This window comes from Chiloscyllium plagiosum, unplaced genomic scaffold (assembly GCF_037043375.1).
Source record: "Chiloscyllium plagiosum isolate Xiang-an unplaced genomic scaffold, Cpla_swu_hap1 HiC_scaffold_26, whole genome shotgun sequence".
In the NCBI taxonomy this organism is placed as follows: Eukaryota; Metazoa; Chordata; class Chondrichthyes; order Orectolobiformes; family Hemiscylliidae; genus Chiloscyllium; species Chiloscyllium plagiosum.
In genome coordinates this window covers 41723259-41748260 of record NW_028270164.1, presented here as the reverse complement: position 1 = coordinate 41748260, position 25002 = coordinate 41723259, and the positions used below count along the sequence as shown (strand labels likewise).

At 42.2% G+C, this 25002-nt stretch overlaps 1 protein-coding gene across 1 annotated transcript in view; it reads left to right on the top strand.

Moving 5' to 3' along the window:
• LOC122563262 (signal peptide, CUB and EGF-like domain-containing protein 3) overlaps positions 1-25002 on the top strand; it is a 367101-nt gene that overhangs the window by 325350 nt on the left and 16749 nt on the right. Inside the window, exons 12-19 of the mRNA XM_043716904.2 lie at positions 451-543; positions 1779-1892; positions 2209-2373; positions 13002-13205; positions 16359-16520; positions 18057-18224; positions 20990-21151; positions 23403-23600. Of these exons, the coding sequence (XP_043572839.1) occupies positions 451-543; positions 1779-1892; positions 2209-2373; positions 13002-13205; positions 16359-16520; positions 18057-18224; positions 20990-21151; positions 23403-23600 (1266 nt within the window). The remainder of the gene's footprint in view (positions 1-450; positions 544-1778; positions 1893-2208; positions 2374-13001; positions 13206-16358; positions 16521-18056; positions 18225-20989; positions 21152-23402; positions 23601-25002) is intronic.

Here is a 25002-nt window from a genome sequence, read left to right as displayed (position 1 = left end):
CAATTCACTTAGCACTCCCTAGTCAAATCATAGGTAAAGCAGTTAGCCCCAGTAGCCCTATGGGGATAGGCAGCAGTTTGTGTAAAGGTGGGACTCCAGTGAGAGCAAGCGTTTGTGTGCGTATGTCAGTGTATGTGTACATGTATGGCATGGATGGACAGGACAGAAACGAGGATTAGGCTTTCTTTTGATGTCCTGTCAAAACTGAAGATCCTGTCAGAGTTCATGTTATAACTTTGCAAGTGAAGAGAGGTCAGCTGGGCACGATACCCGAAGTTGTCCAACATTGCAGAAATCAGCATCGGTCACCACCTTTAGGAGGGAAGAAGGTTACCCTGGAGAGTGAGAATTGTAACTGTTGTTCAGTATAATTATTCTGCACATGCTTCAAACAGTGAATTGCCGTCAGTAAATATAGGTCTCTTCCTCTACTGTTCCTGTTTCTGCCAGGTTCTGATAACAGTTACACTGTGAGCTGTGGGGCTCCTATAAGGAGGGCTGATGCTCAACAACGACTGAACGCCAACATCACAGGCTGTGTAGGTAAGCCCCTGACAAAATGTTGGCCTACTCTCATAAGTATTGCTGAAATGTTTTGTTGGCGTAAGCCATTTTGGTCAGAGCTGCACTATTTAGCACCAGTGTTTTTGTCCTAGTATGGAGTTTCTCATTGTAGAGCAAGACTCCAGCAGTCACTGACCCCATATCACTCTCTGCAGGAGATTTTCTGAGTCTGTCTGCATTCCCTGCATACAATTACATAAACTGGAGTGCGTCTTAGGCAGAGATTAGCCCAAGGTTGGGCAGGATACACTGACGGATTAAGCACTGCCAACCTGAAAAGCAATGAGTCTTTATTGCAAGAGTGGTGCAGTAAAAGATGTAAGGAAGCCTTGCTGAAATTATGCAGGGCTTTATAGAGTTGCCTTCTAGAGTACTGCGTGCAGTTTGGTCTTCTTTTCCAGTGTAGGTACACTTGCCTTGATGAGTGTGTAATGAAGATTCACTCCATCTAATCCTGAGAGAAGACAGCTGTCAAATGAAAGAGCACCAAGTCAAAGGAGCTGGTGTTTTGTGCAGTTCAAAAGAATGAGAGGTGATCACATTGTTAGGAATAAAATCTTTAAAGGACTTGATAAAGTAGATGTTAAGAGGTTGTTCCCCCTGGCTGGAATGTTGAGGACAGGATGGAGAGGGAGTCATGGTTTCAGGATAAGGAGTCAGCCACTGAGGACTGACATAAAGAGAAATTCTTCACAAAGAAATGGAGGGTTATGAGGAAGAGGGATGCAGCTGGAAAAACAGGACAAAGAGTTGATGCAACAATCAGATTGGCTATGATTTCATTAAGTGGTAGAGCATGCTTCTTGGGGTCAAATGGCCTACTACTGCTGCCAGTTCTACATTTACAGGGAGCTAGGGATGCTCAGTTTTTGCACAAAATCAAGATGAGTTCATTAGGTTTTTTTGACGTTCACAGAATTGAGCGATATTGGGATAGGCACAAAAAAAAAGAGTTGATGCTAAAATTCAGTTGTGATTTTAAGAAATGCAGAGCAGGTTCAAGGGAGTATGTGATATGATCATCCTCCTGATTTTAAGTTCTTATGTTCATTGGGAGTGCCAGATTGTAAAAGTGCCCCACATATCGCCGTTCTGTTAAATGTCCTTGTATTGTCAAGTATATACAGCAGGCAATGGAAATTGCATGAATGGCCACTTAGTTTGCATTTAAATGCTGCCTTAAGATGTCTTTAAATTATGTTGTTTTGTTTTAGAGACTTTAGCTGTCCCGGTCAAACATCGAGCTTCCTTCAAGATTAAAGATGCGAAGTGTCACCTTCATCCACGCATTAAGGGAAAGCAGGACAGTGGGCGCCCAGTTATCACAGGTACAAAACACTTGGTAGTTGTTTTTTCATTTAATTCTTTGTTTTGCTTGAGCCTCTCCGTTTCTGCTTCGATTAGAATGTGAGTATACCTTAGACTAATTATTCGGCATTCCTGCCCTTTGCAGGCTATGATTGGCTGAGTCTTGTTCAGCCCTTGCACAAAATGAAAACATAATCACAAAACCTTTGATTTCGGGATAAATACTTGGCAGGACATTTGGGAGAACAGGAGAGACATTTTGTTGTTATTGAGCAGTGCATATTGCCTCTGATATCACTCACTGTATGAACTTTGTTTTCTTGTCTTTTCATGAAGGAGGTGCCTTCCCTTGTACCGACAACTGTCAGGTTACATTCATAAACCTAAAATGTGATTCTTCCAAGAAAGCAAAAGGCCGACGGACCCGTAATCCCCCAGGAAAAGAAGTGACAAGAATAACATTGGATTTTGAAGCAGAAATAAGAAAAGAAGATATAACAGGTGAAAGGAGGGCTTTGTTTGCTGCTATATTTAAGCTCTTATAATTAAAATAAAACACACAACGCAAGTTTATCTGGTGAGAAACTGAGATGAAAGGTTGAGGGAGGGTCCCATGTTTGATTCTGGTCTAATACTGGGTACAGTACACCCGTCACTGCAGGCTTCTGGGTTCACAGGCAGAAGATCGGGTTCCACATTGATAACAGATAAATCAATGAGGTCATTTGACCAGAAGCAGGGGCAATCGTTGCTTCTATGATTGAACACCATTCACCATCCAGGCTCACAGTTAAATACTGGCAACTTGAGCAGGACCTGACTCCCAGCAATCAAAAGTAGAAATCCTAGCCGAATTCAGGAGCTTGGCTAATTGAACATTTCCTGAACAGGACAGATTTCACATTATCCAGGTTTTATCTTCTATAGAAAAAGCTGAAAACGTATAGGAACTTAGTTGGCATCTGTGAATAGGAAAGTCTGTCCCAGAAATTATCCCAGACAAGGTGCATTTAGGCTTGTAGAGGAGTTAAATTCCCTGAAGCTGAGATTGAGTATCCTGACAACATACCGTCTTCTCCTGGATTTCAGCACGGCTAGACTGAAGGCAAGTGAATACCCTTGAATCTGACCGGCAAATAATTAAAGTTTTTAAACTGAAAGCCATTTTAATTCTTATTTTTAATTTTTTTATTGAAAAAGATTTTAAATTTTTTACAAAATCATAGAATTATTATAAAATAGTATAACAATCTTATAATATAACAGCAATAACAATAAACAAACTACTACTCTACTTCACAAACAAATTAGACAAAAAAAATCTACCCATACTACAATTCAATAAATAATGAACTAAAATAAACTAAATTAAATGAGGTTGAACTAAGTTAAATTATAACACTCAGCGCAACCCCACCAAAGCTCCCATCATTGGCGTACCCGTATTTATTCGGGATTCTTCCTCTCAGGGGCCTCTGGCCCACCAGACACACCCCTTGCGGCTACACAAAGGCCCTAATCAAAAAGCCGACAAGTCTGTGTCCATATAATTCAAAAAGGACCACCATGTCCTATAAAAGAAGTTCCATTTTCTGGTGCACAATACTTGAAAGGAAGTTCCAGGAGATATGTTCCATATCTAACCTACATCATCCCAACATTCCTGGGGAGTGTTTTCTGATATCCAGCTCATCAGAATGTTCTTCCTCACACAATATGAAAGAATATTCAACAGTTTCTTCCCATGCACATTTAAAGAGAGCAGATTCGGCAGACCCAAGAGCCAGGGACACCAGATCTACCTTGACCTCGGTTCCCAAGACCCCTTCCAAAACACTCGCTATAACACCCCAGTACCTATGAAGCTTGTGTCATGACTGCAAGCAATGAGTAGGAGTGCCTACGTCTGTTTTACATTTGGGGCACATTGGAGATACTCCTTTCTTGAATTTTGCAAGCCACTCCGATGCCAAATAGACCTTGGAGAGAACCTTCAGTTGAATAGCCTGCGTCCTATTACAAATCGAAATCTTCCTCACGTTCTCCCAAATATCCTCCCTTGCCTCTGACCAGATCTCCACTCCTAATTCCTGAGTCCAGATCCCACACAGCTGCTCAATGACCTTCGAGACATTACCTCCTCGTAAATAGTACATGGTATTGATCAAGAGAGTTCCTGTGGACCGAAGTACTGTCCTCTCCACATCAGACTTATAGGAATTAACCAGTAATGTAGTCTTTTTCTATATAAAGTCCCTAATCTGAAAATAACCAAAGGATCCCTACTGGACAATTCATATTTCTGGCTCAGCTGATCGAAAGATATCTTGACCTCCCCCTCAAGTAAGGTTCCCAAATAGGAGACTCCTCGAGCCTCCCAGAACCTAAAGCTAAAATCCATCAATCCCAGCCGAAATCTTGGCATTCCTGCTATCGGAATAAAAAGGGAAGTTTTATATAAATTGCCCTCGCTTTGTCGCTTCATTCTCATGTTAAGGACAATCAGGTTTCTGCAATGCTTCATGACAGTCCTTATCTTGTCCATAAACAACAAATTAATGAGGGGACATTTTGCCTGGGAGGCCTCGATGTCCAGCCAAATTGACCTCAGGTCCTGGCAAGCACAATCAGTCACATAGGATAATAGGGAACTTAATTGATATTTCTGGTAAGTCCACACCCCCGTCCTCTGTGGAAGTTGCAGTTTAGCAAGCTTAATTAGAGGTTGCCTATGACGTCACATGAAAGAACCGAGCCAACTGTTAAGCCTCCATAGTGCTTGCCTAGGTAACATCAGACGGAACATTTGCATGGGATATAATAAATGAGGAAGAACATTCATTTTAACCAGAGCTATTCTACCCAACCAAGACATTGGAAGAGCCTCCCAATGCTAAAGGTCCTGTTTTATCTTCTCCAGCAAACTGCAGAATATTAGCTTTGTATAATTGATGGAAGGCCGGAGTAATAAAAATGCCTACATACAGGAAACCTCCCTGTGACCACCTGAAAGGGAATCAGATTCCACCCCCAAGATCTGGTACTCTGATAAGACCCCCCACAGGCATGGCCTCTGACTTCATAAAATCGATTTTATACCGTGAGAAAGAACTAAATAAATTAATCTTTTGTATTAAATGGGGCACAGACATTGTCAGATTAGATAGAAAAAGAATAATGTTGTCTGCATAAAGGGTGATTTTATGCCCCCCCCCCAGTCCTACATCCAGAACAACTATATTGGGGTCCCTCCGGATAGCCTCTGCCAACGGCTCAATCATTAATGTAAACAGCAGCGGTGAAAGGGGGCACCCTTGTCGGCTGCCTCTACCAATACTAAAATTGTCAGACCTTATGCTATTAATGAAAACCGCTGTCTTAGGGTCACTGTATAATACTGCCACCCACCTGGCAAAGACTCTCCCAAGACTAAACTGTTCCAGGACATAAAAAAGATATGGCTACTCAACCCAGTCAAACACTTTATCGGCATCTAGGGAGACTACCAAGCCCAGAATCGAGCTCTGCTGGCACACCTGGACGATATTCAGTACTCTTCTAATGTTATTACAGGACCTGCAATCCTTATTAAAACCTGTCTGGTGCACCTTTACAATAGAGGGAAAGACCTTCTCCAACCTCACTGCCAGCATTTTCAACAGAATTTTAAAATCCATGCTTAACAGCGATATGGGCCCGTACAAAGCACAGTCCTCTGGAGCTTTCCCTCTCTTGAGAATAAGGGAGATGTTAGCTTCTGCCCGAGAGGATCGGAGGCAGTCCTGACTGTATGAATAATTGTATATATCCAACGTTGGCCCAGCCAACATGTTTATAAACTCCTTATAAAACTCGCTCTGAAATCCATCTGGGCCTGGCGCTTTACCGCTCTGGAGTTGCCTCACCGCCTCTTATATCTCTTGGATTATCAGAGGGTCATTCAAAAGGGACACCTGCTCTGCAGTTACGCCTGGGAGATCCAAGTTCTTGAAAAAGAACTCCATCTTCGCCAACCTGTCCTCACAGCCCTCCAACTGGTACAACTCGGAATAGAATTTCCTGAATGCCGCATTAATCTTTCTAGAATCACAAGAGTACCAGCACACTCTCTGATGATGTAACAGATTGGGGGCATTCTTCTTCCTGGCAAGACATGCCAGGTATCTACCCAGCTTGTCACCATACTCGATTAACTTCTGTTTCGCAAAAGAAATCTCCTTCTTTGCTGTCTGGGTGAGTGCAGAGTTCAGAGCAGCCCTGAGGGCTGTAATCCACTGCAACTTGGTCACAGACAGCCTATTAAAGTATGCCATCTTGGCTGCCTTCAACCAAGCCTCAAGCATATGCTGCTGCTCTCCCCTCTGCCGCTTCCGGGTCACCGAGTAAGAAATAATCAAACCCCTTGCATAGGCCTTGGCAGTCTCCCAGAGCACCAACGGGTTACTGGCTATACCCAAATTAATATATCAAAAAATTTTAAATTCCTGTAAAAAGTACTCAGTAAATTTACTGTCCTTCAGGAGGAAAGGATCCATGTGCCAATGCTGCAAGCCTGTCCAATTGCCTCTGGCCTTAACCTCCAGATACCCTGCCGCATGGTCAAAAATGATTGTGTTCCGAATTCTACAGGACAGCACTGAATTCAAAAAGGCAGGTGGAGCAAAAGAAATGTCAATCCTAGTGTGGCACTTGTGTGGGTTAGGGACGAAGGTAAAGTCCCTACCTTCAGGGTGAAGACATCGCCAAACGTCCACCAGCCCCAGCTCCCCACTAAGGTCCAGCAGTTGTCTGGATTGCAGGGATATGACCGCGAGACGCCGGAGCATCCTGTCCACCTCGATTGAAGTCTCCCTCGTGTGGCGCGCTCCAAAGGCCATCAACTTGGAAAGTTCATCTGTTAAAAGTTTGAGGGGGTATGGCGGGGGGGGCAATAAACATTCAAAATCCCGTATTCCTCTGAGGATCACAAAATTGTCTTTAATTTGGTCTAACAGCTGAAATGGAAGATTCTTCTGGATGGGTTTAGCTTCTCCTCTGCTTTTAGAATTACAGGACGAGAAAAACACCCGGCCGAACCCTCTCAGCCTCTTTACTTCATCGAAGGTCTTTCTCTTGTCGATCACAGCCACAGAAAAGTCCTGAAAACACATAATTTTTGATCCCTTGTAGATCAGGACCTGTGTATCCTTTCCCAGTGCTCTGGAAGCTTCCAACACCATTTGCTTATCTCAGTAATGCTGGAGTCACACTAGGACTGGGTTTGGGCGCTGGACCGATCCTCAACCCACCTCAACCTCCAGTCCCAAGAAGCGTGGGAACCATTGCTCCAGAAAGCTGACTAGTTGGCCTTCTTCCTCCCATTCCAGCCTCCCAGTAAAGCGGATGTTCTTCCGCCAACCTGTTCCACTAAGGTCCATACCTGCCTCTCTCGGGCCTGGACCTGACCCACCGAGGATTCTGTTGCAGTCTCTGAAGCCGCAGTCTGCTGCTCCACCTCCTCCACGCGCTGCCTGAGACACTGGATCTCCTGCTCATGCTTTTGCAGCATGATCGGTTCCAGCCTTGTCTGGGTCTCCTCCATCACTGAATCGATCTTCTCTCTGAGTTTCACAGACTCCGAGACCAGGCTCTGCTGTGCAGGTAGGTCCAAAGGGACATTCGCAGAGGCCAACACTGCAGCTGCAGGCGTATCCATTGCTGCAGGAGAATGCCCTGCTTGTTGCGATCCATATGGCCCTTTTCCCTTAGTTATCTTTCCCTGATTGCCTAAACTAAGGCACAAAGATTCTGGGGACTTAAAATTACCGATCTTTGCCAAAATAACTAATAAAGGGAGGGTAAAAGCACCACCTTGCCTGGGTTATGGTGCAAAGCTCAGCAGGGCAGACCTATTAGATCACCGCCATCTTGCATCTCCCGCCATTTTAATTCTTGGTTTTCCTGCTACTATACCTATTTCCTGAACTGTTAAGTAAAATTCCCTAGGGTCACTGAGGTGAGTGACAGCAGGAATAACTTTTGAGTGAAACTAATGAAGTAGAGAGGTTTTGATCAGTGTAGTTGAAGAGTCCCAGACACGGACTGGTGTGAGGCTGCTATCCAAAGTACTTTCTGTGTCTGAAATTGCTATCATTGTTTGACAGGTGTTGTCAATGTTGAAAAGTCACTTCCCTTGTCCAGCATTTTCCTACTTAATTGTGTGCACTACACTGTGGGAACACTTTACGTAGCTTCACCTTCCCCCTCATTTGAGGATCAAGAGCAGAGTTCATGCCACAGTCAACTGGACAGCAACAGTAGGAGCAACAGCACCATCTGTTTGTCCCTCAGTATGTGTCCCTCCACAGTGCAGAGGGGATACAGAGATTCAGCTAGAGGGAGGTGAGATCCCACCACTGTACTAAAGGGCAGAGGATGAGCTCTGTCCGAGCACCTTTTGCCTCAGGAGGCTCAGGCTGTCACAGCCGGTCACTGCTGACACTTTTTGGAACAAGACCACCTTCCCAATGAAATGTGCTGCCAGAAATCATCAAGTGGTCTGTCAGTAGCAGGACACATTGCCCCTCCCCCTCTCAGTGTCTCCCACATCAACTCCCTCCTTAATTTCCAACCACATTCCATCCAGGCTTCTGCCTTTGCCCAAAGCTATGTGCTCTCTTCTACAAAGAGAGAGAGTAGAGAGGTGCTAGTGTTTGGAGTCTAGATTAGAGTGGTGCTGGTAAGACACAGGATGTCAGACAGAATCAGAGGAGCAGTAAAATCAACGTTTCGGGCAAAAGCCCTTCATCAGGAAGGAAGGGCATTCCTGATGAAGGGTTTTTGCCCGAAACATCGATTTTCCTGCTCCTCGGATGCTGCCTGACCTGCTGTGCGTTTCCAGCACCACTCTAATCTAGACTTCTGATCTCCAGCTTCTGCAGTCTTCACTTTCACTGAGATGCTAGTGTTTGCAATGGCTTATTTGGCGAAGATGTTGTTTGTGCAGGGTGATGAAGGCATGAGTGCAAAAGGACAATAAGATGAGGGTGAGTGAGTGTTGACTGCTCAGATGGGGATGTGAGGAGGTGCGAGGAGAGAATGCATGGAGCTGTACGCTGTGTTCATCTGAGAAGTGCTGTGTAAATGAATGTTGGCATGGGCAGAATTTTGGACTTGGAGCCTGAAAATATTACACTTCTCACCTTTCCCACCTTCCCAAGGTCCTTGTCTCCTTGATGCCCTGTCTCCACATTGAATAAACAAGACCTCTGTGTTGCTGACATTAGGTGCCACTTGCAAGACTAGTCTCTTTGCTCTTGTCCTTCTAACCGAACCTCACCACAGTCTCTTTGGTCTCAGAGCATCACCTCCAGATAAGAGTGAGAGATCTGGGAAACAGCCTTCCCAGGCTTCCTCTCCATCCTCACAAATCCAAGTGCTGTTGAGGCCTTGTTACTCAGAATGCAATCTTTTTAATTAGAATTCCTTCCTTTTGCAGAATGGACTCTTTACCCCACTATCTGCCCTGGTTACTCAGGGAAACCAGAAACTCTGGCAGTTCCCATTCATTCCGTATTCAGATTCCTGACCCACATTTCTCTTATCTAAAAGGGGTGTCACGGTGGCTCAGTGGTTAGCCAGGGACCTGGGTTCAATTCCACTGTCTGTGTAGAGTTTGCACATTCTCCCCGTGTCTGTGTGGGTTTCCTCCGGGTGCTCCAGTTTCCTCCCACAGTCCAAAGATGTGCAGGTCAGGTGAATTGGCCATGCTAATTTGCCCATAGTGTTAGGTGCATTAGTCAAGGGTAAATGTAGAGTAATGGGTCTGGGTGGGTTACTGTTTGGAGGGTCAGTGGACTTGTTGGGCCAGATGACCTGTTTCCACACTGGCACCACTATTCCAATAAGGATTGATGATCTTTCAGACTTGTACATTTTCCTCATGGAGAGAAACAGTGAACACAAAATATCAATGGGTTATGCTCTCCACAAGTGCTGTTTGACCAGCTTTTTCTATTTTACCTCCAATTTCTAACACTGTGTTTGGAACTTCGTTAAGCACAATGTGAAGTTGAAGATAAACTGAGGGAACTGCAGATGCTGTAAATCAGAAACAAAAACAAATTGCTGGAAAAGCTCAGCAGGTCTGGCAGCAACTGTGGAGAGAAATCAAAGTTCACCTGATGAAGAAGCAGCACTTCATAAGCTAGTGCTTCCAAATAAACCTGTTGGACTATAACCTGGTGCTGAGTGGTTTTTAACTTTGTCCAGCCCAGTCCAACACTGGTTCAACCAATCAGGGAAATAGAGACAGAATTAGCAACTCCACAATGGAACTCTCTTTGTATTAAAATCTAAAATGTCCAATTTCTGGCCAAATCAGTCTCTAGACCGTTAATAAAAGCTAGAAAATGGTCAGGCATCTAACCCCAAGTCTCAAAGTCCAGCAGCTACATCCAGGTGACAGGCTTGATATATCCAATAGGGATATGCCTTTGCAGCTGGATTTGCCAGGGCAAACACCACCCAAGCCTAAGCAAATGGGCCATCTCTAGCCCAACATGGCTACCTCTGAATCCTCTGCCCCAAAGCCTCTGATGTTATGCCCACTCTGCCAGCTGCCAACACTGGCATTCTCAGGCATCCTAATCACCGCACCCCTACCAGCATAGAACCCTACCCTCAATGCAACCTCTGCTGCGAGATAAGGCTGTCACTCAGCCCAGGCCGGTGTTAAGACGGACCCCCGGGGTCCCGTCTTTGCGTGTTCTTTCCGAAGGAGAGACTCACACTGGCAAATATGGTTAGACGCAGACAGCCGTTTATTCGCAGAATCTTAACTGGTACAACGAATCTACAAGCATGCATTCGTTGGAGAAGGCGTTCTCCCTTCTCGTTCAAACTTGACACAATTATATTTCGCGCTGCCTGGAGTCCCCGGTCAGTTCGCCTTCCCCATTGGTCCATTCATCTGCGCTCGCTGGGGATCCGTCCTCCTATTGGCCGCATCGAAGTGCCTGTCCAGCTCCTGCTGTGCTTGACAATGGCTCAGCCATCCCCGGGAGCGGTTCCGATCCTGTATTCAATAGTTCATTGTTTCAAGGAATTACTATGCGTCTGACAGGCTAGCCATTTTCAATAGTTTCAGTTTAACTAAATTGTCAATTACACTTATCAACTTTAGACTTAAATAGAGCCATTCACACTCAATAGTTACAGGTTCCGATAGAGCAATTCACACTTGTCTAACAGTTACAGATTCCGATCGGTTTCTTTATTAATCCCGAGTTTCGATGGGGCAATTGATACTGGCTGGTATTTACAGGCTCCAAGATTTAATTAACATTATGCATATCCCTTACAAGCTCCAGCAGTCATGCAATCGCCTGCAGCAGCTCGCTTGGCTGTTGTTAACCATTTCAGGGCTGGAAGTGTCACCCTCCCTAGCCCTACATTAAACACCCCAGTGAAATCTCCCCAACACCGGGGAGCAATTGATGGTGTCAAAGAGACATCCTCACTTCCAGATGCCCCACACCATTCTGTCCCCTCCCGGTTGATCAGGTATGTACTAATTTAAGTCTGTGGTATCTTATGGAAAAGGCATTTTATTCCAAATTTATGCTCACATTCTATCAACAACTAATAGCATCTTTTACTGGTAATATCATAGAGTTATTAATCCAAAGACATGGGTAACCTTCCGGGATCCACCACAATAGATGGTGGAATTTGCATTCAACGAAAAACGTCTTGAATTAAGAGTTTAATGATGACCATCAATCTGGTGTCAAGTGTTGGGAAAACCTGTCTGGTTCATGAATGGAAGGAAACTGCCACCTTTACCTGGTCTAAACTACATGTGACTCCAAGCCCACCACAATGTGGTTGACTCTTAACTGCCCTCTGGGCAATTAGGGATGGGCAATAAATGCTGGCCTAGCCAGTGATGCTCTCATCCCATGAATGAATTTTAAAAGATCTTTGACTTAATAAAACATTCCAAAGTGCTATACTGGAATGTCATTATGCAAACTTCAACACTGAATCATATAAAGACAGGCTAGGGAAAATGTTCATAAGCTTGGTCAAAAAGTAGAATTTAAAGGACATGTTTTAAGGAGAAAAGAGAGCCAGAGTTGTTTAGACAAGGAACTCCAGAACTTGGGCATAAAGGTTGGTTGCTTACCATTGCCCCTTATAAATTACCACCTAAATCAAACTCTTGTCCCAGATAAAGTTGAAAATCATTTTATTATGCAAGTGAGAATAGAGTATTGCTGTTGGAACTGTATCACATCTCCATCATTTCAAATGAGCTGCTCATTGCTCAGTTGTATTTAGTAATACTACAAGTTGCTTAAAATGGTCACTAATTTATTCACCAATCTGGTCATAAGAAAAGGTTTGTTTAAAAAATATCTCAATTAAGGAGGCTTATTAGATATTGGTTAATTTTTGGGCTTTTGTTTAGTGATAGTGATGCATGCTCATGTTTAGTACACTTACGCACTCAGTCAGACCACCTGTGCTGTCAGAAATAGATTGAAGTAAAAACAAAGGAACAGGAAAAATTCCACTCTTTATGTTATTGAAAGCATTTTTAAAAATAGAATAAATGCAGACAATGCTGCAAGTATATTCATTTTATGACAATATATAATAATTCCTTGTACAAAACATTAAATTATATGGAAACCACAGTAGGCCTTAAATATCACTCACAAATTATCAATCATTGGTGTAACTGTGCTTGCAGATAAATATTTTGTACAATCTGAAGAAAATACTGTTCCAGAGAGTAAATAATTAATGAATGTAGTACTAATGATTCCCTTGCTCAAAATTACAGATGTACTTTTGGTTATCAAACAAGTTAGTGAGATAGAATGAAACATTCTTTATACGGACTCCCATGGCAGTGTAGAACAGTTGCTTGCAGAAAAAAGCCAGGCCTCAATGAAGTCCTTAAGGAGCAACCTACACTGGCACTCTTAGCACATAAACCACTTTGTAATCTCTTTTGATTGAAGGAGGCACTCGGTCCACTGGGCACTAAATTGAGATTGCCTCAGCTATTTCACTCTGGCTCTTTCCCCTGCTCATTCACACGAACTCAATTTTGACAAAATGAAACCCATTCTTTGCAGGCAACTGCAATATTAACTGTCTGAGGCAGAAGATGGAGAAGAAACTGAAATCTGCAATTAAAACTTTGAAAAAATCAATCAACCAGCAGCGTTTCCACATTCGCTTCTCTGGGACTGAGTATGAGGTGGCAAAGAAATTGGCAAAAGCTCCTGAGAAAGTGGAAGCCTGCAACATTGGACAGGAGTGGGTGGACGGGAAATGTGGTAAGTGTGTGGTATGTGTGAGAGGATAGCAAATCACTGATGTTGGTTGGCTGTACAAATTAAGAAAACACGCAAGTGAATTTATTTGTGGTTTCTGAATTAAAATTAGCTGCATGGCTTCATCAAACTGTACTTACAGAAGTGTGCAAACAGCTAAACACAATAAAAGTGACAATAAACCAACTATACAAAGCACAAGACAGATGATTGTTTTATTTGTGACGTTCAAGTGATATTTTGTGATACTTAATCAATTTGTTCAACATTGACCATTCAGACTTACAACTTGACAACCTGGTTAAACCAATAGATTAGAGTGGTGCTGGAAAAGCACAGCAGGTCAGGCAGCATCCGAAGAGCAGGAAAATCGACATTTCGGGCAAAAGCCCATGTTCTTCCTGATGAAGGGCTTTTGCCCAAAACGTTGATTTTCTTGCTCCTCGGATGCTGCCTGACCTGCTGTGCTTTTCCAGCACCACTCTAATCTAAACTCTGGTTTCCAGCATCTGCAGTCCTCACTTTTGCCTGGTTAATCCCAGAACCTTGTTCTTCAGCCAGCTGAAGATCCCCTGTTTCACAGTGAACCTTTTATATCTCTGCCCCTCAGTCCTTACTTTGATTGTATAACCATTTCTGATTCTTCAAATAGTTTCGTAAAATATAGGGTCCTACCCTGGATTAGTATCCTCAAAATAGCTAATAAGATCCATAAGACCATTCAGTCTGTTGAGTATGCTCCACCATTTGATCATGGCTGATCATGTTTCTCAACCCCATTCACCTGCCTTCCATCCCATAATTCTTGATCCCCTTACTAATCAAGGACTTATCTATCTCTGTCTTAAATACTCAATAACTTGGCCTTCACAGCCCTCTGTGGCAATGAGTTCCACAGATTATCCACCTCTGGCTGAATAAATTCCTCCTCACCTCAGTTCTAAAGGATTGCCTCTTCACTCTGAGGCTACACCCTCAGATCCTAGTCTCACCCATTAGTGGAAACCTCTTTGCCATGTCCATTCTATCCAGGCTTCTCAGTATTCTGTTAGATTCAATGGCATCACCCTCATTCTTCTAAACTTCAATGAGTGCAGACACAGAGTCCTTACCAGCTCCTTATATAACAAGCCCTTCAATCCTGAGATCATTCCTGTAAAACCTCTTCTCAGCACCCTCCAACACCAGCACTTCCTTCATTAGATACAGGGCCCAAAACTGCTCACAGTACTCCATAAGTAGTCTGACCAGATCCTTCTAAAGCCTCAGCAGTATATCCATGCTCTTATATTCTAGCCCTCTTGAAATGGATGCTAACTTTGCATTTTCCTTCCTAATTGCCAACTGAACCTGTATGCTAACCTTAGGAGAATCCTGAACAAGGACTCCCAAGTCCCTTTGTGCTTCAGATTTCTGAAGCCTTTCCATGTTCAGAAAATAGCCTATATCTCTATTATTCTCAGCAAAGTATATAACCTCACAGTTTTCCATGTTGTATTCCATCTGACGCTTCTTTGCCCACTCTCCTAGCCTCATCAAGTCCTTCTGCAGCCTCCCCTATCTTTGCTTCATCTGCAATTTTAGCAAAGAAGCCCTCAATTCCTTTCTCCATATTGTTAATGTACAATGTGATCCTGGTACTGGCTGGAGACTCCTTCCATGCTGTATTATTTGTAATTCTATGGAGTTTATTCTAATGTATGAACCACTACACTTGAAGATAAAACCTGTATTAAGACTTTCTTTTTAAAATTTGATATGAAAAGTAAATACTTCAAAATTTACTTTGTGGATTCATTACTAATCAGAGGGTAGGTAGATATGGGCTTAGTGACAAAGCATTAAGCGAAAGAAAATGGGCATGTGTTTCCTGAAAAGGACACAACAGCATTTTTCAGCAGCTGAGGCTAGAAAGGTCTCACGTTTGGAACCTGTTTGCTCCCATTAATTGCTGTTACCTGAACAATGATCAAAATCGGAAGCACTTTGGGCTGTGAAGTGAAGAAATCCATCCAAATACCTATTGCTGATGAATTTCTGGTGACAGCTGGTTGGAAATGAACTAATATGAATTTAGGATGAAGACAAAATTGAGTTCCATCCTCTGTGGTCTACTAACTTGTTAAGATTTCTATACAGAGCTGAAAATGTGTTGCTGGAAAAGCACAGCAGGTCAGGCAGCATCCAAGGAACAGGAGAATCAACGTTTCAGGCATAAGCCCTTCTTCAGGAAAGATTTCTATACAGCCATGCAACTAAATGATTGCTGTCTGAGCAGGAATCTGGGGATCACTGTTGTTCTCGGTGCTGCCACCCAGCAGATAGGAAATAGGAGCAACAGTTGGCCATTCAGCCCCTTGACACTGCTTCTCCATTAAACCAGATCATAGGTCATCTTCTATCTCAATATAATTATTCCAATCTATTGATCTCTGTTTCAAATATACTCAATGACTTAGTCCTTTCAGAAGATGAGAGAATAGGAATAAATGCAATTGGCAAATAAGACAGTTGTAAAGTAACGAATGGAGAAACTCGATGGGTTCAATCTTTTTAAAGTCATTAAAATGTAAATAAAGTACCCATTTTGTACTTAACGTAGAAAGATAAAAAAGACTTAAGAAATACAAAATGAATGAGCAGTCAATGAGTTGCTTTCTGTGAGGAAAAGGAACATTGAAAGAGAAAAGAGAGAGGCACACACACAACTGACAGCCACAGCATCTTTTTAGAGGGAACCAATAGTGGACAGAGAGCATACTACTCATTTGATCTTCAGTTGGTCGTGATGGGCTGAAGATGGCAGAATAATCTAGTTATACATTTTTAAAATAGAATGATCAAAATTTGAAACTATCTATCCCACTTTGTTGAACTAGTTTTGATATATTTTATAAAATAGAACTCAAAAACAAAACTCAGCCATACAAAAACTGAAATTATGAGCACACAGTTTGTCTTTACCTTTCTTTGGAATATATTGACATATGAAAAGACATAAAGGAATTAGATTTTAGTTGGTGACAGAGATGATTTTCAAAATATTTTAATGAGAAAGCATTGCTTTAAAGTACTCCTGGCCGTAATAGAAACAGAAAGGTATTTTGGTGAACTGTGCTTTATGCGATTCCCCTCACCAGCACTTTCATTTCTCAGTCAGCTGCTCATCAGGATCGTTCTACCACGGACAGCAGGAGAAATGTGTTCCATGTCCTCCCGGCACTTACCAGGAGAAGGATGGACAGTTATCCTGTGACTTATGCCCTGGAACTGATGGGCATGGCCCAACTGGAGCACGCAACATTACAGTGTGTACAGGTAAATGAGTTGTGTTTTAGCAGTCAGGCTGTATGTGCTTGTGGATGTTTGTGTAAGTGCCAGTGAATATGATTGTATAGGTATTACTGAGTATTCCGCAGAAAACAAAATCATTAATTCATCCAATAATGATTTATACTTAGTGAGAATACCAAATTCTTCCAGGTCATACATGGGGCCCAAATAATTCAAAACTTAATTGCCTTCTTTCATTTTTTCTTCTGTAAGGAGTATTTCACCAATCAAATGCTTATGTTGCCCTAGTCTGTGTGGTTCTGCACACTACCAATGATGACCACTGTAATTTATATCCATATGGAATAGTTAATGGGTATTTTATTGTTGTGCACAGTGGGATTGAGCACAATGTCAGCTAAAGTATGAACAAGAACAATGGTAGTCAGGACACCTCACAACACTCTCTTTGACTTGGTTAATACCTGGAATTCTATGGAAACAGCTTTAAGTTCTGCCACTGGGACTGAAAGCAAAGACAATTCCACTTGGCAGCTGGCATGACCTGGGACTGTGTTTTCCTGCATGTAGCCAATAAAATGGCTGCACCACCAGGGCTGCCATCCTACTAAAGGTGGCAGTATGGCCCCAAGAACAGCTGGCCTAATGGAAGGAGCTGCCAGCCCAGCAGCCTCAGCAGCACCTCTGGGAGTCATGACCACTGCTGGGACTGCAACTGGAGGATGAAGGTGGTGAATGGCATTGATACTCATGTGCCCTCACTGTCAGGTGTAGCAGTGAATGCCAAGGTTGCCCCAATAGAGGAATGGCATGAAGCAGGGCTGTTGGGGACATCAGGCTGTGCTGACATTATGGTACTGGCCAATGTCACTGGAGGGGAATGCTCCATAGACCAAAGAATACCAAAATGGGAGGGCCCTGAACCCTGAGACTAATTAGATATCCTGAGGGTTTATCTGGTGGTCTCAATATCACCAGCTGTGGTCGCAACACCACCCTCTGGTAAATTGATACTAAGGTGGGAAGAAGCTCTTAATTGGCAAGAAAGTGGCTCGTTAGAGCTGCAGGGGCCAGATACCAATCAGTTTTCCTGCCGTTGGAAGAATAAACATTGGCCACACTACCTATTGCTTTCCTGTACCATGCTACCTGCCTTCCCATCTCCCAGACCATTCCCAAAGGGCTGGTCAAAATTCAGACCAATGAAGGCTGAACTAAGCCAGCCTAAATGTAGATCTATCACAATGCCAAGCAGTAAATTGCTCAAATCTCAGGTGAGTATAACCAATGGCTTCAGATTATGTCTTTTGAGATTGTGATTTTTTAAAAATACATTTGTAATTACTATTCTTAACCACTACCACAGCAAAAATTAGCGTTCCAATTCCCAAAGCTGAAATCAAATCCAGATCATAGAGTAACACATGACCCATTTCATTGCTTCATTTCAGAATTTAGTTTATAAACATCGGCTTTGGTCCAAAGTGTTGATTAATGTTGTTTATTTTAAGTAATGATTGGTCAGCTCTATTAAATGCCCTGTTGTTAATACTAATGCAGGTCAATGCAGTCCAGGCCATTATTCATCAGATGGGTTTCAGCCATGTCAGTTATGCAGTCGAGGTACATACCAGCCTGAGCCAGGCCGGACACTGTGTTTCCAATGCGGAGGAGAGTTGATGACAAAACATGAAGGAGCTTTGTCCTTTCAGGACTGTGATACTAAAGGTAAGAAAAAAAAACTACTGAACAAGAAATTTATTTAAGTTTATATTAAAAGAAAAATCAATAACAATATGCGTAGAAAGTTTAGAATAACCTCTAATACTAGGGTACAAATGGCCTCATTCCTGATGAAGGGCTTTTGCCCCAAATGTCGATTCTCCTGCTTCTTGGATGCTGCCTGACCTGCTGTGCTTTTCCAGTACCACAATCTCGACTCTAATCTCCAATATCTGCAGGCCTCACTTTCACCTACAAATTCTGCAAGCCCTGCATTTAACTGATTAAATTAATTGACACCCCATACATTATAGAGTCACAGAAATGTACAGCACGGAAACAATCCTTCGGCCAACTCGTCCATACCGACCAGATATCCCAACCCATCTAGTCCCTCCTGCCAGCACCCAGCCCATATCCCTCCAAAACCTTCCTGTTCATATACCCATCTAGATGCCTTTTAAATGTTGCAATTGTACCAGTCTCTGGCAGCTCATTCCATACATGCACCACCCTCTGTGTGAAAAAGTTGCCCCTTAGGTCTCTTTTATATCTTTCCCCTCTCACCCTAAACCTATGTCCTCTAGCTCTGGACTCTCCAACCCCGGGGAAAAGACTTTGTCTATTTATCCTATCCATGCCCTTCATGATTTTCTAAACCTCTATAAGGTTTACCTCAGCTTCCCACGCTCCATGGAAAATAGCCCCAGCCTCAGGTGGTGAAGAACCACCTAATGAAAAGGCAGTGCCTCGAAAGCTAGTGCTTTTCAAATAAACCTGTTGGACTATCACCTAGTGTTGTATGATTTTTAACTTTGTCTTTAAGTTAGTAAATGTTAGTAAAACTACTAGGCCTATATGCTCTAAATAAGTTAGAAATTGTACCTGTACTTAATAAAAAAAGGATATTAAACTTATTACTGCAGCTGGGTTGTGAGATTTATTTACTATTTGCAATTATGAGTTTCATTCATTCATGCAATTTCATGGAAGTGCTGTTTTGTCAGTTCATTTCTTAAAGGGATAATGGCCCAGTTAAAAGGTATTTAACAGTTACTTACTGACTGGAGAATCTATTCGGGTTCAGAAGGTGGTTGGTAAGGGCTGATTAATATTATAATCTTTTATGGAGACTTGATGGGAATGGTATTGTACTGTATGCTACACTTATTCAGAGGTAAACACTGCTTGTAGAAAGGGCTGATAAGGTGTGAAAATACAGTAATGGATTTTAAAGGGTTGTTTTAAATTTGGATAGTAAAATACAGTACAGAACCGAATGAATAAATGAAACCATGTTATATTAAATAACGGATTAGTAAAGGGTTATGAATGAATGAACAGGAACCTGATATTAATGAATATAACGGGCTGGTGAGTGAATTAATAAAGATAACCTCTTACACAATATCTCATAACACAATATCTCACACACACCTGTGCCACACACATCCTCTGCCACTCGCAAGTACACATATTGCCTCTCCCACCTGTACACAAATTCCCTTCTCCTCCCTCTCGTTTGCACATTTGTTTTCTCTCCCACTTGTGTGCACACTGTGTCCTTCATCCACTCATTTGCACTCTTCCTCAAATATTTTCTCTCGCTCACCCACTCTCATATTCCATTACACACGATCCTGTAGGTTCAGAAGCTCATTCTGCCATCAACAGTCCTTTATATATAGTCCACATATAGTTTTTAAATAACTATTTAATTGTACAGTTCAATCAAACTATAGTTTTGTGTTCTTTTCTAAAATCACTGACAAGTTTTTCTTAGCTCCTGGATGGCTTATACAATTTATAATCATGCTGTACTTGCTTTATTCATAGGAGCTTAGATAATATTTGGAAACCTCTCATGTTCATGGAGTACAGGTTCAATAAGTGAGCAATTGAGGTGAAAAAGATGAATACAAGAGTTTAACTACAGATAATGTGGTTGTTGCAGATTGACCATTGCCTTTACTCCAGAAATATACTTTGGTTGAGAAAAGTAAATCTTTCCAAAGACAACACCAATTTACTTTAAAATATTACATCACGTAATAGATTAGATTCCCTACAGTATGGAAACAGGTCCTTCAGCCCAACAAGTCTACACCGACCCTCCGAAGAGCAACCCACCCAGACCCCTTTCCCTACATTTACCCCTTCACCTAATACTACAGACAATTTAGCATGGCCAATTCACCTGACCTGCATATTTTTGGACTGTGGTAGGAAACCAGAGCTCCCAGAGGAAACCCACGTAGACACGGGGAGAATGTGCAAACTCCACACAAACAGTTGCCTGAAGTGGGAATTGAACCCAGGTCTCTGGTGCTGTGAGGCAGCAGTGCTAACCACTGTGACACCATGCCACCCATGAGTGACTATTGTACTTGTACCTTTAGTAATTGAATGTTCTTGATGTAGCATTGAGTATTCTTAATAAAACCTATGGCAAGAAGCTAAAATGGTACAATTTGGATTTTTCCACAACATTGCTTAAAATGAGTCAAACACTTGTATTTTTTTAAGTAACATTTGTATTTGTGGGAACTATTAAAACAATTCATTTAATAAAGGCAAATAATCCTGATAAACAAATGTGAGATGTGGTTTGAATGAAAAATTTTGCATTCTTATACATTCAATACCTTCTGACAGAAACAAAAGGAATTTTTTTATCGAAGAGGAACTTCATTGTGCTTCTTCAGCTCATAATAATGAATATGTTATTTTCAGTCGCATTTTAATTCTGACATTGTTTCAAACTCTCACAGTTCAGTGCTCCCCAGGCCATTATTATAACACAACAGTTCACCGGTGCATACGATGTGCCTTAGGTACCTACCAACCAGAGTTTCGACAGAATTACTGCATCGCTTGTCCTGGCAACACCACTACAGACTTTGATGGCTCAACTACAGTCACGCAATGTAAAAGTAAGTATTTTGAGAACTACAGGAGAAAAAGCCCATCTGATAGCAATTTGGCAGGTTACTGTAATACATCTTGTAGATAGTATACAATACCACCACAGTGCAAGTGGGCTGAAGGAAGTGGGAATGCTTAAGGTGATGGATGGGGTGCTAATCATTATAATCAGGACTAATTGAGCTTGCACCTCCTTTAGCAATCATGTAAGAGTTATAAAGCAAGCTATGACCTCAGAAAACCTTCATTGTGTCTTCTAATTTGAATATCTCTTTCACTTTAATACAGTGATTGTACTTTAATACAGTAATATTTTAGTGGATTGAAATCTATGCAAAATATATTCATTAACAAATCTTAAAATTAGAACTACTGAAGTGCTGATCACTCATGCAAGATTAGTCTTTCTGAGTTGGAATTAAAATGTATTGAAATTATTTTGGATCCGAGTTTGCTCAGTTCATTCACTCCCTTTAATGAATACAGGGTATAGATATTTGAGTGAATCTATGGTCATAGAATCATCGAAACCCCACGGTGTGGAAGCAGTCCAAGTCAATGTTAAAATGGTGGCTTTTTAATTAGTTGGAAAATTGAGCCTAATATTGGTTTTAAACCAATAAAAACCAATAAGTTGCTTCTGTCTCTAAACTGTGGGACATAGGTGTAAGAAAAAGACGCAATAGGTTTTCAAAGTAATTTCGAAATTGGCTAAGACCTAGAATATATTATTAGTCAAAATTTGAGAGTAATTAAAATTATTTTAGTTTTATTCAAGTTTATTAGAGCTAATGTTACATAATAAACCATGAGGACACAATGACCTAGTGGTATTATTGTTAGTCGGTTAATCCAGAGTCTCAGGTTCAAATCCTGTCAGTGCAGGTGGAGGAATTAGAATTCGATGAAAATCTGGAATTAAGAGATTAATAATGATCTTGACACCGCTGTTGATTGTTGATTCACTAATACATTTTAAGAAAGATAACTGCCATCTTTACCTGGTTTGGCCAACATGTGATTCCAGACCCAAAGCAATGTGTTTTATTCTTACCTGTCCTCTGTGCAGTTAGGGGTGGGGAAAAGTAGCAGATTAGTCTGATGTGTAAATTGAATGAATAAAAACATGAAATAAATACCCTTTCAGTGGCTTGACTACTTAAGATAGTGAGTAGCCAAGTCTCTCACACACATAAAATGACACATTAGATTACTTACAATGTGGAAACAGGCCCTTCAGCCCAACGCCGTGGGTGGCACGGTGGCACAGTGGTTAGCACTGCTGCCTCACAGCGCCAGAGACCCGGGTTCAATTCCCGCCTCAGGCGACTGACTGTGTGGAGTTTGCACGTTCTCCCCGTGTCTGCGTGGGTTTCCTCCGGGTGCTCCGGTTTCCTCCCACCATCCAAAGATGTGCAGGGTCAGGTGAATTGGCCATACTAAATTGCCTGTAGTGTTAGATAAGGGGTAAATGTATGGGTATGGGTGGGTTTCGCTTCGGCGGGTCGGTGTGGACTTGTTGGGCCGAAGGGCCTGTTTCCACACTGTAATCTAATCTAATCTAAAAGAGTCCACACTGACCCGCAACCCACCCAGACCCATCCTCCTACATTTAACCCTTCACCTAACACTATGGGCAGTTTAGCATGGCCAATTCACCTAACCTGCACATTTTTGGACTGTGGGAGGAAACCCACGCAGACATGGGGAGAATGTGCAAACTCCACACAGTCAGTCGCCTTAGGCGGGAATTGAACGCAGGTCTCTGGTGCTGTGAGGCAGCAGTGCTAACCACTGTCCCACCGTGCCACCCGATCTTGGCACCATGCCTGATCTTTAAATCTATTGCTGAGTTGGCTGACCTTCTGTAAATGCTATGTGTAAATTTGTCGAAGCACTCCCAAGTTAGAGGGATGAAAATCAATTCTAGTATGATTTCTGGTCTGGGTTGAGTTAGTTAATCTGAACTATAATTTGTTTTATCATCCCAAGCTAATAAGTGTCTATCAGATAGATTTATGGTAACTGATCACAAAGAGATTGGTGATAAAAAAAATAGAGGAAACAAAAATTGAATTTTGTTGTTATTTTAGTATTTGTTTCAGTCTCAGTGTGAAATGTGAAATGCTAAGAAAAGCTGAATCAAGGAGTTTGCGATTTTCACTGGGTAGGTGAACAAAAGTTCAGTTGATATGCATGCTCTGAGAGCCTAATCTATCTTCAGCCCAATTATACTTGTTATGTGTCTCCTTCCTGCAGATCGTCAATGTGGCGGGGAACTTGGGGAATACACAGGATACATTGAATCCCCAAACTACCCTGGGAATTACCCAGCGAATGTGGAGTGCACTTGGAACATTAACCCTCCTCCAAAACGGAAAATCCTGATAGTCGTTCCTGAAATCTTCTTACCCATTGAGGATGATTGTGGAGATGTTTTGGTCATGAGGAAAAACTGTAAGTTTCTCAATTGCTTTATTCTGGATACCTCCCTTACTGCCAACCACAACTCCCATCCACCGTTTCCTTCAAACCGCAATTGAAAGAGGAGTTTTTACTCTAGTCCTCTAAACCCTTCCAAATGCCCCCCCTCTCTCTTTTCTTTTATTTATTCTTTCACAGGATGTGGTTGCCTATTCCTAATTGTCCTTGAGAAGGTGGTGGTGAACTGCCTTCTTGAGCCGCTGCAGTCCATGTGTTGTAAGTATATCCATCGTGCTGTTACACAGGGAGTTTCATGATTTTGACCCAGAGACAGTGAAGGAATGGGTACACCACCATGTGCAGATTCCCATCCTGACTTAGAACTACATGGCCGTTCCTTCGATGTAACTGGGTCAAACAACCACCAGACAGAGAGAGACATAAATTGGAACCGAGCTCAAAGCAGCGGATATCTTCAGGACACACTGGGGGGGGGGGGGTGGGAGAGAGAGAGAGAGAGAGAGAAAACCAGACATGGATTGGTGAGGGAGATCTTAGAGGGTACCAGAGAGAGAAAGAGAATGTGGAGTAAAGATCACAGTTTGCAAGATTTTGTTAAAGGAGTCTTAATGAGTTGCTGTAAAGCATTTTATAGCTGATACACATTAATGCCACATTGCATCAGTGAAGGAGGGAGTGAATGTTAAAGTTGATGAGAAGCCAATCAAGGGATTGCTTCTTTCTAGTGGTTTTGAGCTTTCTGAGTATTGTTGAAGCTGCACTCATCCAGGCAAGTGGGGGCTATTTAAGCACAATCTGACTTTGCCTTACAGCTGGTGCACAAACTTTCTAGAATCAAGGGGTGAATTATTCACATCATAATTCCCAGCTCCAACCTGCTCTTGTAGTCACAGTATTTAACTGGCTGGTCTAGTTAAGCTTCTGGTCAATGGTGAAATCAAGATGTTGATAGTGGGGGATTCAGTGATGGTAATGTCATGGAATATCAAGGAGCAATGGTTAGATGCTCTCTTGTTGGAAATGGTCATTGCCTGGCGTTGTGTGGCATAAATATTGCTTGCCATTTATCAGCCCACCCTTGAGTGTTAACCAGGATTTGTTGCAGTGTACATAGAAAGCTTCAGTGTCTGAAGAGTTGTGAATGGTGCAGAATACTGCAATCATATGTAAGGATGTGAACATACTGGAGAGAGTGCAAATGTTTCCAGGGATAGAAATTTCAGATATGAGGATAGATTGAAGAAGTTGGGACTGTTGTCCTTGGAAGCAAGAAAACTAAGTAGGCCATTCAGCCTTTTGAGCCTGCTGTACCATTCAATATGATCATGGCTGATCCTCTATCCCAAACCCATATTCCTGGCTTTCTCCCCATTTGCCTTGATACTTTAATATCTAAAAATGTATTTCTCTCTAT